At 45.9% G+C, this 15,849-nt stretch overlaps 1 protein-coding gene across 3 annotated transcripts in view; it reads left to right on the top strand.

Annotated features, from left to right (window-relative positions):
• The first annotated feature begins 253 nt into the window (after positions 1-253).
• Positions 254-15,849, top strand: part of ILDR2 (immunoglobulin like domain containing receptor 2) — a 752,917-nt gene continuing 737,321 nt past the window's right edge. For all 3 annotated transcript variants that reach the window (XM_078656686.1, XM_078656684.1, XM_078656685.1), the window contains exon 1: positions 254-406. In XM_078656686.1, the coding sequence (XP_078512812.1) occupies positions 361-406 (46 nt within the window). In that variant the 5' untranslated portion in view covers positions 254-360. The remainder of the gene's footprint in view (positions 407-15,849) is intronic.

Here is a 15,849-nt window from a genome sequence, read left to right as displayed (position 1 = left end):
TGCCGGAGCCGGGGGGAGCCCGAGCCCTGCGCCGCCTGGCACCGGCCCCGCCGCCCGGCCGCGCCCCCCTCCAGGCGCTTGAAATGAGTGGCGCGCCCCTGAAGAGGGCTGGGGTGGCCCCGGCCCGCCCAGCTGGGGCGGGGGCTGCGCGGGGAGGGCTCCGGGCCCGGTGCACTCCCCTCCCCGCCTGCGGAGGCAGTGGTAGGCTCCATTGAGAAGCTGCTGCTGCTCTCTGCTGAGCCGAGCCCCCGCACAGAGCGGCGCCAGCAGCCGCCCAGGAGCGCACGGGGAGTGTGTGTGTGCGCCGGAGCCCCCGCCTGCAGACACCGGCCCCGCGCCCGTGGATGGAAGCGCTGCAAGATGGGGGCGCTAGAGCTGGGGTGCCTGAGCCTGCTCTGGGTCACAGGTAAGGGGCAGTGCCCTGCTGCGCCGAACTTATGAGTGCCCAGCCAGCCTTCGCCCCTTGGCACAGCCCTGGCGGCGGGCACCATGGGGGGAAGCCTGCGTCTGCCTCGGATCCTACAAGTGGCAGCGTGTCTACCTCCGCTCGCGAGGGGGGCACTGCAGCTACGTCAGCTTTGGTGGCTGGCACTGCACCTGCCCCATCGCTCACGTGGCACTGCGCCCACCTCGGCCCTGGGGGGGTGGCACTGCACCTGCCCCATCTCTCAGGTGGCACTGAGCCCTGTGGCTGGCATTGCACCTGCCCACCCGCTCAGGTGGCACAGCGCCCACCTCGGCCTGGGGGGTGGGGGGTGAGGGTGGCACTGCACATGGCCCTCTCTCAGGTGGCACTGCGCCCACCTCAGCTCTGGTGGCTGGCATTACACCAGCCTCATCTCTCTCAGAGCTGGCACTACGTGTACCTCTCTGAGAGATGGCATCCCGTCTTCCCAGGGTTGCCAGTGAATGTGTCCCTTAGTTGGTACTGAATCTACCTCTCGTGGCACAGCACCCACCTCGGAGATGGCACTGCATCTGCCTCGAGGGGGCGGGGCGGCACGCTGCGATGCTACGATCATAGAAACCATCCATGCCTTGTCGCTGCATAAACGTACTCCGCGGGACCCGCGTGTATTGATGTGTTTTGTAAAGCGGTGCATGCCACTAGAGCGTCTTCAAGGCACCTGGGCACAGTGGAGCCCCACTCGTGGCACAGAGGGTGTCTGGTACCTGCGGGTGGGGGTGCATGCCGAGCCGGTGCTGTCAGGGCCGCTGTCTCTTGGGCGCAGGAGTGTGCGTTTATTTGCCCTCGTGTTACTGGTGCCAGGTTTAACTGCAACCTGTGGCCTTCGCCCGCGCGGATCTGCGCAACAGGTTCTCAACCCCACCGAGCTGCTGCCTCTGAGCCTCTGCAGCTTGCACGTGTGGGGGTGAGGTCCAGCTCCAGGTTTATGCCAGGGGGGCAGACAGTGTTGGCAGAGGCGGGCATGAACGTTTGTCTGAATGAGGGATGAAAACAGTGAAATGTGATTTTTCTGCGGCTTTCTCTTCTTTGTTCAGGGGATCAGGGGAGACCGGAAGCAGATGTCTGTTGTGCACTTGAGCTCTGAGAGGTAGACCCGCTGCCCCCCTCCCCTTCGGGTATCCGTCACCCAGATACCCCCGTGGCAGCTATTGTGGGACATGATGCCCCCCAGCCGTGTTGGCACCCCGCGAGAGGCGCTGGATGGGGATTTGAGAGCGGACGGTGGGGGCCGGAGGGGGCGTGGGAGGCCGGAGCAGGCTGGTGTGCGTGTGTGTAGGTGGTGTGTGGGGGCACGTGCCGCCGCGAGGCCGCTCCGGGGCGCTGCACCCTCTACAGGTGCCCACAGCCCATGAGCAGTGGGGGCTCCCGCTGCCCGTTACTAAGCGCCGCGCTTGGCAACCGTCGGGGGCCTCTGGTGATGGATGGGAGGGCGACGGGCCCGGTGGATCGGGGGGCCCCCAGGGAGGGGGCTCAGGGACCGGGGGTCCGTATGCCAGGGGGTCTAATGGCAGCCTGGGGTCAGTGGCACGCGATGGAGCAGCCAGGGGCAGACGGTGGGCACCTGTGGCACATGTGGGGTAGAGGAACCCCCATCATTCAGGGCCCCCACTCTGGCCCAGGCCTTGGAGGTGCCAGTCTAGGCAGGGGCCCCACGAGCCCCTGGCCACGCTTTCAGGGGACTCCCTCCGTGATTTTACATTTCACCTGCGGGCACAGTGCGGGCCACGCGCTGCCTCCGGCGGGCGCTGCATACACAACCCCATTATTAAAGGTACAGTGCACTATATGAACAGATACACCCATTCATTAATGTATAGAGCGCATTATGAATGTACCCGACTGTTAGTGAAGGTATAGCGTGCGCTATAAGGCAACTCAAGCATTGATAAAGTCACATTGCGCTTTATTATTGTACCCTGGACGTTAATAGATATATAATGCGCCAGTGGTTCTTATCTTTTGACATCTGTAGACCCCCATTAATCATTACTGGAACCCGCTGAGCCCCACTGAATTATTATTGGAATCCAGGGGACCCCCCCACTGAGTCAGTACTTGAAGCCAGACACTTTCAATGATTTGAACTGCAAAAAAATACACAAAAGTACAAAAACAAGCATTTATCAAACAGATGACAAAATATTTTTGTCAAAAGACTAACATTAAAAAAAAAAACATTTTAATAGTACAGAGAAGGTTTGAACTTTTCTAGATGCATTTGAGGCCGCTCATACTATATTCTGTTTGATGCACTTGCACTGCTCCCAGTGCTTAATTTAAAAAATAAAGTGCCAGGGCCCTGGCCGGGCCACTGCAGCTTGTCCCACCAATGCTTCTGCCAGTGCTGCCAGTTACAGTTCCAATACAACCACTGAGCATCACATTCCTCCAAGTGTGACAATTCAGACTCTTCCAGTTCCCCAAATCTATAATAATGGCTTGAATTGCAGGTATTATTCATTTTTTATGTATATTGATTTAATAGAGAACTGGTGTGTGCTTCAAACAGCGCCACCATGTGGCAGACTGTCATAAGTGCCGGTATTGACAATTAAGTGCTGAGCACCAGAAACCAGCGGATCAAATTAAGCACCGCTGCTCCCATGAACCAATCTGAGGATACTAACTCAATTTTTTGCCTCCAATTTCAAATTTATGAATCTGGTCATTATTTAATTTTTTAAGCAGTCGCATACCCCCTGACTAGGTTTTGCAGCCCACCAGGGATCCTTGGAGCGCAGGTTAAGAACCATTGTAGTACGCTATATAAATGTTCACAATCATTAATAGACATGTAGTGAGATATATACATGTACTTAATCATTAATAGATATATATTGCACTATGTACGTGTGCATAATCAATAATAAAAGTACATTTTCATATATATTTAAATGTATCTAATCGTTAAAAATTGTATAGTTCCCTGCACGGATTCACATAGTCATTAGTACAGGTATAGTGTGCTGCGCAGATGCGCTCATTCAACAGTATGGGCACAGTCTGCTACATTAATTCACTCAGTCATTAATAGGGGTATGGCATGCTTCATGAATGCACTCAGTTATCAGATATAGTGTGCTGTAAACAGTGGCGGCCGGCATGGCTTGCGGGTGGCGGGGTGGAGAGGATGTGTGGGAGGAAGTGGCATGGGGGTGCCCAATATAAAAAAAAATGTACCTTGCCGCCCGCCGGGTCTTGCGTTTCTGCTTTCCCCATCTTGGAACAGGAAGCACAGCCAGACCCCACTGACCAATCACAATGCAGCGTTGTGATTGGTCTCAGCGCCGTGATCAGGGCGGGACTGGTAACTGAGACCAGCCCTGGCAAACTGCTCGGCCGGGCCCCTGGAGGGGGTACGGCCGGGCTGTTTGCTACGCCCGGTTTCGGACAATTTTGTTACAGGGGGACAATATTGCCGGCTCCCGGTAACAAAAACAGCCAAACCGGCCCCCACCCTGACGGCCCACCAGAGAAACGCCCAGGGCCCGCTAAGGCCAGTCCGGCCCTGGCCATGACACAGCACTTAGCCAGAGTCTGGAGGGGTGGGCATGTCCTCCATGCAGTTTTGTAATGCAGCCTGCATCGAGAATAGGGAAAGTGCGCATGACTGGTTTGGGCGGCCCGAGAGGGCTGACCAATTTTTTATTGCACACTTAGGAGTGGGCAAACCACTCCTCCCCAGCCCTGCTCCGAGTGCAGTGCAGCCCACCTGCCCTCCTGCAAAGTTATTATCATTTTATGTTTCGTACTTTGCACTGCTTAAAAGCAGTGGAGCCATCACTGGCTGTAAGGGTATAGTGTGCAACAGGGATGCGGCCAGTCAGTGCGGGTACAGTGTGCTGCAGAGAAGCAGTCAGTCATGAGTATGGGTATAGTGCGCTGGACGGATGCACTCAGTCATTAGTACGGATGAAGTGTGCTCCAGAGCTTCACCCAGTCATTAGTATGGTACAGTGAGCTCTACAGATGCGCTCAGTCGCTACTACGTTTACTATGTGCTGCATGAATGTTCTCAGTCACAAGTATGGGTACAGGGTGGCGCACGGAGGAGCATTGTAACTACTGTGGGGTCAGTCTGCGGTACAGGTGCGCTCAGTCATTAATACGGGTACAGTGTACTGCACTGATGCGATCAGTCATTAGTAGAGGTATGGTGTCACTGCACAGATGTGCTCAGTTGTTAGTAGGAGTGTAGCGCACTAACAGATGCGCTCAGTCATTAGTAGGAGTATAGTGTACTGTACGGATGTGCTCAGTCATAAATAGGGGTGTAATGTGCTGCACAGATGCATTTAGGCATTAGTGCGGGTATAGTGCACTGCACAGGTGCGCTGACCCATTAATGCAGGTATAGTATGTAGTATGCTGCACGGATGCACTCAGTCAGTGTGGGTATAGTGTGCTGCACAGCTGCTATCAGTCCCTAGGACATGTATTATTTGCAGGATGGATGCACTCCTTCACTAGTACGGATATAGTGGTCTGCAAAGATGCACTCAGTCACTAGTACGGATATAATGTGCTGCAGGGAGGCACTCAGTCTCTAGTATGGGTATAGAGGAGAGAGGAGTTGGCCTAACGGCTAAGGCGCTCGACCTCGGACCTGGGGATCTGGGTTCGAGTCTCGGTAACTACGCCAAAAACTCCTGTGATTCTGGGCAAATCACTTAATCTCCCCGTGCTTAAAATGAAAGTGTGTCCTCATGTAACGTAACTGGTGCTATGTAAAGCGCTCTGATACCTGATTCGGTTCGGTTCGGGTCTAGTTCGCGCTATATAAAACTCTGAAAACAAAAAAATAGTGTGCGCAGGGATGCATTCAGTCCTCGGCTCCGCAGCCACGGCCTCGGAGGCGGCTCAGACTGCAGACGTGCACGGCCTGACAAGGAGGCGCCTCGGTGCGTGTGCACACGTGCCTGGCGGCGGGCGTGAGCCTCCCAGGCCGCACATTAGAGGCTTGGGGATCAGAGGACCGGGCCGCCTCCACCTGCACCTGCACCGAGGAGGGGCATCCACAGCCCGGGCCTCAGTGTGATCTGTGGAACTGCTGCGGCTTCGTGGCGCTGTAAACAGCAGGCGAGCACCAGTGGTAGTGATTGAACGAAGAGAGGCCGCGTCGGTCGTATGGAAACCAACCAGGAACCCATGGATGGTGCGTGCTTTCAGCCGACACGTGCCTCGCCCACCGAGCTATCAGACGAATAGCATTCCTTGGGAAGCTTCCACGTCACTTGTGAGGACGGTTGATGTGTTTAGATGAAGATGAAGTGGACGGATAGCACTGCCCGTTGAGAACTCGTGCATATCACAAACGGCATGGTTTCTAGGCGCTTAAATAATACATACTTCATGCAACCAGAACAGCAAGGGGCGGTGAGGGGGAGGGAGGTTCTAGATGTGTTCGTGTAACTTCCGTTCTCTGACGAGCACTATCCAAGGGGACTCGGAGGCCTGGATGGTGTGTACACGTGCCCGGGCAGCCAATGGGTGGGCTTCCTAAAGATAGAGGTGTACGTGGGGGCGCCCGTGTTTCACGCCTCTAGGGTCTGCTGTGCGTAGAGGGCGCGAGTTTCATTCTTCTGACAGTACCAGATGGTGTCACTGTAGAGTGACGTCACCCACAGCCCTGCGTCTCCAACCTACCCACGCAATGAGGGGGTGAGCGTACTCCATGCTCATTCAAGCTTTGGCTTCGCTGCTGAGACTGCCAGTGAAGGTGCTGCTGGGTGCCACTTTGGTGGCAGTTAGTGCAAAGTAACCAGACATTAAAGGGACAATCCAGTGTAGAGAAATATAACAGTTCTGTTTAGCCAGCCTGCAGTAGGCATTCCAGAATATTCCTATTTGATGATGTTAGCTGAACTTTTGAGACCTTTTGTGAAATCAATCGTGTTGCCCTTTTGATATAATATCACAGAGTGCTGAAACATATCACCAGTGCCAATATTTAATATACCTCATATTAGTATATGGCGTTTCCTGCTGCAGCCTTTCCCTCTGTAGTGCATACTGCTGAGTTCAACAATACTCATGTATCTGCCTTGAATGGATGAACTGCAGAATCAGCCCTGCTATGGTTCAACACTGGGACCTAGGCTAGACCTCTGGGAATATGCAGTTGTACAACCGCAGCAGTCTCCACATAATTTTGGGTTTGTCACACTTTCCACATAATTCACCATCTGCCGCATATGTTGAAGAGTCGAACAAGTAGTTTCTAGCTCAAAGTTATCACAAGTTATTAGAATCACAGCACACAGGTGCGGTGCCTGACAGTTTGTAAAGTTAACTGCTTCCCTCAGGGGTTGATTGCTGAGTCAGCCATTTTAGAGGTGACAAGTTTGCCCAGAGAGCAGAAACAACCCCAATTTGATGAGCTGGGAGAAGGACTTTTGCCTGCAACGGTAAACAAAAACAACAAAACTACTTAAATATAATTTTTGGGAAACAATAATTCCTTCTTAATCATGAACATATTTTGGATTACTATTCTCAGAAACAAGATTGGCACCTCTTTTTGACACCCAATGTCCTGAGTCCTAATGTGACACTGGTGAGGCATATTCCTAATAAGCATGACATGTATCAGACTGTTTGTCAGGGCTGTCTCCTATGCCAGGGGCTCACTAGCGTAGAACAACACAACTGCCAATACTGGACTACACTTTCATCCTTTTATCTACAACCTTTATGAATAAAACATACTGGTCCGTTTTTATAAATTACGTCACTAATTGGTTTATTTGCTTTGCCAATAGTCACACTTTTTTTCAGAATTTAGAGATTTTTTTGTGCATAAAGAACCAGTTAGATACAAAACATTACAATTTTTATTCAAGACATATAATTATATACAATTTTACCACACACCCGCTCACAAATTTGGCTAATACACACATTCCTCACTCAACCTCATACACACAACACAAAAATGGCCTTCTTGTCAACAAGTAATTAACTGAACCAAGGTTGTCAACAGTTGCACTTAGTGGACTCTGCTTATTTGGATTATATGGATTTCTCATATAATCTCGAGTTCATCACCCTAATTTTTTTATATACATTCTTTTTGACAATAGGCCAGGTCGACGTGTTTCGAACCCGATGGTTTTAGGGTTCTCCTCAGGACCGATAATTTCTACAAAACAAAACAAATATGCCAGATTTTAGACACCTAATTAATCAGGTAAACCAATGCCACACTAGCACCCAGCCGGCTTTAAAATTCGTACCTTTTGATCAGGAAATGAAGTCTCTTTGATACATGGAGTGTGTTAAAACAAATGACTAAACAGGAAACCCAAAACAAGACGTAATGTTACTACACATACCAGTCTGTTCGTCCTCAACTGTTTAATACAGGGAGTATCCCACTCACCCCTCCTTTGTTAGAAGATCAGGGGACTCCTGAAAACCAAAAATTTGGAAAAACAGGGCGAGAGTTGCTACTCCGCTCGAAAATCACGAGTCCTATTTTTAAGTCGGACCGTACTCATAGGAGTGAAAGTCGTTGTGGGCTGCTTACCAATCTTTTGGAGGTCTTGTCGCGGTAACCGACTTCCGCTGTCCCGGGGTGTTTTGACTGACCCAGTAACGGACCCTGCGTGAAAAAACGGGTCCGTTAGATTGCTGCTGCGAATCTCTCTAAAAACGCCATGCGAAGACTTGATTCTAACTAAGGCTCACCTTCGTGCGTGTCACGTTGCTTGCATAAAGAATTATGCGGAAGTGCCGGGCATTAGTCCTTCCTCCTATTTCAATTGGATCTCAACTCTGTTAACTTGATCACGTGATCGAAGGGCCGCTCATGTACTTTGAATATGTAGTGCACACTTAAAATTGTATTATTTCTTAATCAATGGGGCCAGTTGATATTTCGATTCTAACCAAAACTTGTCCTTATAATGTTTCTAGATTAGAACGCTATTAATTCCACGTCATCGGGGAGGCCACCAATGCGATTGTGAAGTATTGTCAACAAAACTTTATTAATTCTTCATCTCCGGGATCCCGGTTCATTTGCATGCACTTCTTTTGTGGTCCCATCATTGTTTCAGCCTAACCCAAAGTACACTTGAATGGATCGCGTCAAATGGCAAACTATCGCTAGTATATTTGCGCTATATTGTGTATCAACAGAACTTTATTGAATGGATCACGTAAAAATGACAAATTATTGCTGGTATGTTTGGACTATGTGGTTCCTTTGTCACGACTCTAACTAGGGGGCCGATTATGATAGCGGTTTTCCCGCATCCTCCGGGCCGGCGGAAGCCACCGCCGGCTCGGAGGATGCGGGAAAACCGCTGCGGAGCCTCAAAAGACCCACCGTCATATTAGGATGGTGGTGGGTCTTGAAATCCGTCTGCAGATTTTCCGCCGGAAAAGCTCTAACATGGCTGGCGGTGTCTATCAGGCACCGCCAGCCATATTAGAATGGAGGATATCATATGATTTTCCACGGCGGCTATTCTGCCGTGGAAAAGCATACGGACATTCACTTTGGGGGCCTGTTGCGGGCCCCCTTGGTGAAGGGGGGTGCACATGGGGGGTACATATGGTACCCCCCTGCATTTGCGTGCACAAAGCAGCAGGCACCGCGCGGTGCCTGCCGCTTTGTGCACGCAAATGCGATGCATGCATTTTTAGCATTGCGGCGGGTGCAGCTTGAAGCTGCACCCACCGCAATGTTAAAGATAGAGGATGTGACCGCCACCCTGGCGGTCACATCCTAATCTGTATGGAGGGAACGCCGCAGCCCATGCGGACGTTCCCTCCTCCTCTGGGCTCGCGGGCGGACTCAAGTCCGTCCACGATCTTAATCGACCCCTAGGTATCCAGTTGTCTTTATGATCGGACAAACATATCCCAGATCCTTACACGCAGCACAGCATTCGATATGTAATTGTGAATTCATAACTTGAGGATTCTACACTTGTTGCCCAGACTTCTTTAGGTATTGGCCTTAAATATTTCAGAGACCTCATTCAATCCATTAATTGCAGTGTTATATTTCATTATTAACAGTGCTTCTCGTTGGCTGAGCCTTGCCTCCATTTCTCCACCCCGTTGGTCATTTTCAATTTTAGAAAGAACTGTCCAGCACAGTTCTTCTTCCTTATGATTTTTTGCCACTCAGTGGTGTACCAGAGGTGCATTTTGTACTTCTCTTCTTATTCTTGATTTATGCTGGGTGATCCGCTGGCGGACTTCCTGGCTCGTCTTCCCAATATATAGTTTTGGGCAAGGGCATGTAATGCCATAGATGACATTTCTTGTCTTACAATTTGTAAAGACCTCATGTTTCCAATGAATCCCGTCAAACGTAAAAACAGATCCTTCATTTGTTTGGTCGCAGCAGGTACAATTCCCACATTTGTGGTGTCCCACCACTGGAGTTAGTCCCAACATGCTTCTCAGTGTTACTTTTTGCTCAGACGGGAGGGCCGCCCTCACAATATGATTTGCCACACTTTTCTCTTTTTTTAAATGCAAACAATGGTGGTTCCATAAATTCACTATGCAGATCCTTTATCAAGTAACAATTTTGCATTACCATTTTTCTCAGCTGATGTGCATTGGGGCCAAAAGTAGTGACGCATACTATTCTTTTTTGATCATGTCGTGTTTTCTTTTGTAATAGAGTTTCTCGTAGGACCCACCAGGCTCTACGTAAAGAGTGTTTGAGTAGCTTCTTCGGGTATCCTCTTTCCAATAGCCGTTCCACCAGTTTGTTGGCATGAATGAAATATTCATCTTTCCAAGAGCAATTCCTGCGTATTCTAAGGAATTGCCCAAACGGCAAATTTTGCTTAAGGCTTCTAGGATGGTTACTAGTGTAGTGGAGTGCTTTGTTTCTGTCTGTTGTTTTGCGAAATAATGTCGTCGCCAAAGTTCCACCTGAAGCATATACTTTCACGTCCAAAAAGGTGACGGCTTTATTTGAAGCAGTGAAGCTGAATTTAATGTCATCCGTTCTAGAATTAAGCCATGTGACAAAGTCTTTCAACTGCTCTTGTGTCCCTGACCAAATGAGAAAAACGTCATCGATGTAACGCATATACTTTGTAATGTAGTCCATATATGGATTGTTATTATATATGAACTTTTTCTCATATAGGCCCATGAATAACACTGCTAATTCTGGCGCAAAGGGACAGCCCATGGCCACTCCCTTCGTTTGATAAAAAAATTCTGCATCAAACTGAAAATAATTTCTTTTTAAAGCAAACTTGGCTAGTTGTAATATGAAACTGGTAGGTACTCTAGTTGGTCGTTGCCTTTGATCAAGAAAGAATGTTAAGTTTTCCAAAGCCTGTTCTTGGGGGATCTGTGTATTCTCCAATTAAAAGTATTGCACCAATACTGAGGGAAATGCATGTACTCTCCCTTTCAAAGAATTGCACAAGTGCTGAGAAGTGCAGGTACTCTCCCAGTAAAAGTATTGCACAAGTACTGAGAAGTGCATGTACTCTCCCATTAAAAGTATTGCACAAGTACTGAGAAGTGCACTTACTCTCCTTTTCAAAGTATTGCACAAGTGCTGAGAAGTGCAGGTACTCTCCCATTAAAAGTATTGCACCAGTGCTGAGAAGTGCAGGTACTCTCCCTTTCAAAGTATTGCACAAGTGCTGAGAAGTGCATGTACTCTCCCTTTCAATGTATTGCAGAAGTGCTGAAAAGTGCATGCCCTCTCTCTTTCAAAGTATTGCACAAGTTCTGAGAAGTGCATTTACTCTCCCCTTAAAAGTATTGCACGAGTGCTGAGGAGTGCAGGTACTCCTCATTAAAAGTATTCTCCAAGTGCTGAGGAGTGCAGGTACTCCTCGTTAAAAGTATTCTCCTAGTGCTGAGAAGTGCAGGCACTCCCCATTAAAAGTATTGCAACAGTAATGAGAAAAACAGGTACTACCCTTTAAAAGTATTGGACAAGTGCTGAGAAGTGCAGGTACTCTTCCTTTCAAAGTACTGCACCAGTAATGAGAAGTACCGGCAATCTCCCTTTCAAAGTACTTCATCAGTGCTGAGAAGTGCAGGTACTCTCCCTTTCAAAGTATTGGACCAGTGCTGAGAAGTGTACGCACTCTTCCATTAAAAGTATAGCACCAATAATGAGAAGTACAGGTACTCTCCCTTTCAAAGTACTGCATCAGTGCTGAGAAGTGCAGGTACTCTCCATGTTAAGGTATTGGACCAGATCTGAGAAGTGCAGGTACTCTCCCTTTCAAAGTATTGGACCAGTGCTGAGAAGTGCAGGTACTCTCAGTTTCAAAGTATTGCACCAGTGCTGAGAAGTGCAAGTACTCTACCTTTAAAAGTATTGCACTAGTGCTGAGAAGTGCAGGTACTCCCCATTCAAAGTATTGTACAAGTCAGGGTCTTTTACAGAAGCTTTAATTATAGTCCTTCCAAAACCAGATAAAGACCCCTCAATGGTTGCAAACTATCGTTCTATTTCCTTGATGAATCAGGATTGTAAACTGTATGCTAAGATCCTGGCAAAAAGATTAGCTTCAGTTTTGCATTCCATTGTGCATATTGATCAATCAGGTTTCATGAAAACAGACAGTCAATAAACGATGTAAGATTATTACTCCATGCAATTGAAAGTTGTGCATCAGTAACTCAACCTGCTGGCCTTCTAGCCTTAGATGCAGAAAAGGCTTTTGACAAAGTTCATTGGCAATATCTCTCTCCTGCATTGGCTGCTTTTAATATGAGTTCCTCATTTATTTGTATGATTTCAGCTTTATATTCGGGTCCGTCTGCTCAACTTTTTATTAATGGTTAGAGGTCCTATACATTTTTACTTTACAGAGGTACTAGGCAAGCATGCCCGTTATCACCTTTACTTTTCTTACTTACAATAGAACCTTTCTTACTTGTGATTAGAAATTCCAAAGAAATTGAAGGTCTTACTATTAACAACATTCCTATTAAAACCTCTGCATACACTGAACACGTGCTTCTCTATATTGGTAATCTGGCTTCGTTAATTCCTTCATTATTAAATTTAATTAATACTTATTCTCAAGTTTCAAGATACTCACTAAATGCTAAAAAAAACTGTTTTCCCCCCTCAAATGTTCATTGTTTACCAGCTATGGTTCCCAACAAAGATATCATTTGGTCAGCTGACAAAAGCAAATACCTGGGTATATTATTTTCACATAAGGTAAAACAATCCATTTCATTACACTGTTAATATATTTTAGAATATATCAGAGACAATTTAAAAAAAATGGTCTGCACTCCATTTAACCTGGTGGGGGAAGATAGATTCTATTAAAATGGTGATTGCTTAGAAAATCTTTTACTTTCTAACTATGATGTCTATACAGCTTCCTCTTAAATTCTATGAAAAACTTGATAGCATTATTACCAGATGTATTTGTGAACTGCAAACCTCCTTGTATAAGCTATAAGAAATTGAAGGTTGTCAAATGCAATGGTGGTTTAGGTTTACCTGATTTTTTTAACATATTATAAAGCTTTCATTTCAAAGAATAGTACATCATGGTTTCAAACTGTGACACCTAATAATACTCCTACTTGGTTTAGTATTGAACAAAGCTTGGTTGCCCTGTTTCCGTTGCCAGCATTAGTCACCATGTCTAATTCAACAAGTTTGCTACTGAAATCAACTATTGTGAAATCTACAAAATTGATATTAAATGATCTTGATTCAATTTTTCAATACACAATGGCATTTACATTACACTCATCATTATGGTATAATCCTAGACTTAAGTTAAATAGATCCACAACATTTTAGTATACCTGTATTAAAGCTGGTATTTTATACTTAAAAGAAATGTACAGAGACAATACTTTGTTTTAATCTTTTATGGAACTACAACAATTGTTCAAACTAAAATCTGCAGATAGTTATAAATATGAATTAATGTGTAATTCAATACTGGACTCTTTTCATAATAATTTTCCCCAGAATGCGACATCTGATTAGGCTGTATACGTACAAACCCTGGCCTTCTCTTCCCATGCTGTATCTCTCCTTTATAAAAAATTGAATGGAAGTACACATGATAATATTATTTTCCTGACCTCTTTTTGGAATAAAGAATTAAGATATTGTATTATCCTTAGATATTTGGCGGAAAATCTGGCTGAATAACATCCCAGGATGGTTGCAAGTTTCAATATATCAAACAAATACATTTATTTTATGCAATTGATGATGGACTCTTTTAGGTTATTGAAAGCAAAATTATTGAATTCTTGTGTGTGTTGGAATTACTTTCGACAAGAAGGACTGTTAACACGTTTGCTCTTTGACTGTACTAACATTTGTAAGTTTTGTAATGATGTTTGGAATATTGAATATTACTGACATAGTGTCTTATACCATAATGATTTGTAAATCAGTCGTTATTGCAACAAAATTGACAGATCTTGCAAGCAAGCTTTTTGATTTTTTAATTTCAGCTGCATTGAAATCTATTACTTCTAACTGGAAAAATGCTTAATTACTGTCAGTACATACTTGTTGGGCATGGATAATTTTTTTACAGACGAGGAGCCAATTTATCCCTTACAGGTGTTATTCATAACACTTCTAATTATCATTTATTTTGTAAACCAACTGATAATTACATAACTCTACAACCATGACTATATCTAATCTGTTGAGGAAAATAATAATTGTTTAACCATTCTTAATAAAACTACGTAGTTCTACTCAAATGTTAATAGAGTCCTAATAACTTGTAATATTTTGTTCTATTAAAGGATTTATCTATTTTCTTTCTTTTATTCTTTTCTTTTTTATTATTCTTGTCTTCCTTTTCTTGTTTTTCTTTTCTTTTATTACAGTATATAATTATATTCATGGGTACTTAATATTGTTTAGCCAATATTAAAATGTTAAATAACTGTTAGATAGTTCACTAGTTAGCAAACTATAACATATGTGTACCTTTTTCCGATGCTTTTTTTTGTATGGTCGTGTTTATATATGATCAAAATCAATAAAATATTTGAACAAGAAAAGCATTGCACAATTGCAGAGACAAGCAGGTACTCTCCGATTCAAAGTATTCCACAAGTGTTGAGAAGTGCACGTAGTTTCCCATTAAAAGTATTGCACCAGTGCTGAAAAGTGCATGTATTCTCCCTTATAATGTATTGCACAAATGCTGAGATGTGCATGTACTCTCCCTTTCAAAGTACCGCATCAGTGCTGAGAAGTGCAGGTATTATCCCTTTCAAAGTATTGGACAAGTGCTCAGAAGGACAGGTATTCTCCCTTTCAAATATTGTACCAGCGCTAAGAAGTGCTGGTACATTTACTATCAAATTATTGCACCAGTGCTGAGACCTGCAGGTACTCTCCCTTCAAAGTATTGCCAACAGAGCTGAGAAGCTCAGGCACGCTCCCATTAACAGTATCGAACCAGTGCTAAGAAGTGCTGGCACTTTTCCTATCAAATTATTGCACTAGTGCTAAGAAGTTTAGGTCCGCTTTCATTAAAGGTATTGAGCCAGTGCAGAGAAATGCACGTACTCTCCCATTAAAAGTATTGCACCAGTACTGAGGAGTGCCGGTTCTCTCTCTTTCAAAGTGCTGAACCAGTGCTGTGAAGTGCAAGTAATATCCCTTTAAAAGCATTGCAGTAGTGCTGAGAAGTGCAGGTACTCCCCATTAAAAGAATTCCATAAGTGCTGAGAAGTGCAGGTGCTCTCCCTTTAAAAGTATTGCAATAGTGCTGAGAAGTGCAGGTACTCCCCAATCAAAGTATTCCACAAGTGCTGAGAAGTGCAGATACTCTCCCTTCAAAAGTATTGCACCAGGGCTGAGAAGTGCAGGTACACTCCCTTTCAAAGTACTGCACCAGTGCTGAGAAGTGCAGGTACTCTCCCTTTAAAAGTATTGCACTAGTGCTGAGAAGTGCAGGTACTCCCCATTCAAAGTATTGCACCAGTGCTGAGAAGTGCAGGTACTCCCCGTTACAAGTATTGCACAGGTGCAGAGACAAGCAGGTAGTCTCCCATTCAAAGTATTCCACAAGTGTTGAGAAGTGCACACACTCTCCCATTTAAAAGTATTTCACCAGTACTGAGAAGTGCATGTACTCTCCCTTTAAAAGTATTGCACCAGTGCTGAGATGTACAGGTATAGTCCCTTTAAATGTTTTGCACTAGTGCTGAGAAGTGCAGGTACGCCCCATTCAAAGTATTGCACCAGTGCTGAGAAGTGCAGGTACGCTCCCTTTAGAAATATTGCACTAGTACTGAGAAGTGCAGGTACGCTCCCTTTAAAAGCATTGCACCAGTGCTGAGAAGTGCAGGCACTCTACCTTTAAATGTATTGCACCAGTGCTGAGATGTGCAGGTACTCCCCATTCAAAGTATTCCAC

The sequence above is a fragment of the Lissotriton helveticus genome, chromosome 8 (assembly GCF_964261635.1).
Source record: "Lissotriton helveticus chromosome 8, aLisHel1.1, whole genome shotgun sequence".
Lineage (NCBI taxonomy): Eukaryota > Metazoa > Chordata > Amphibia > Caudata > Salamandridae > Lissotriton > Lissotriton helveticus.
This window is presented reverse-complemented; position numbering and strand designations above follow the sequence as displayed.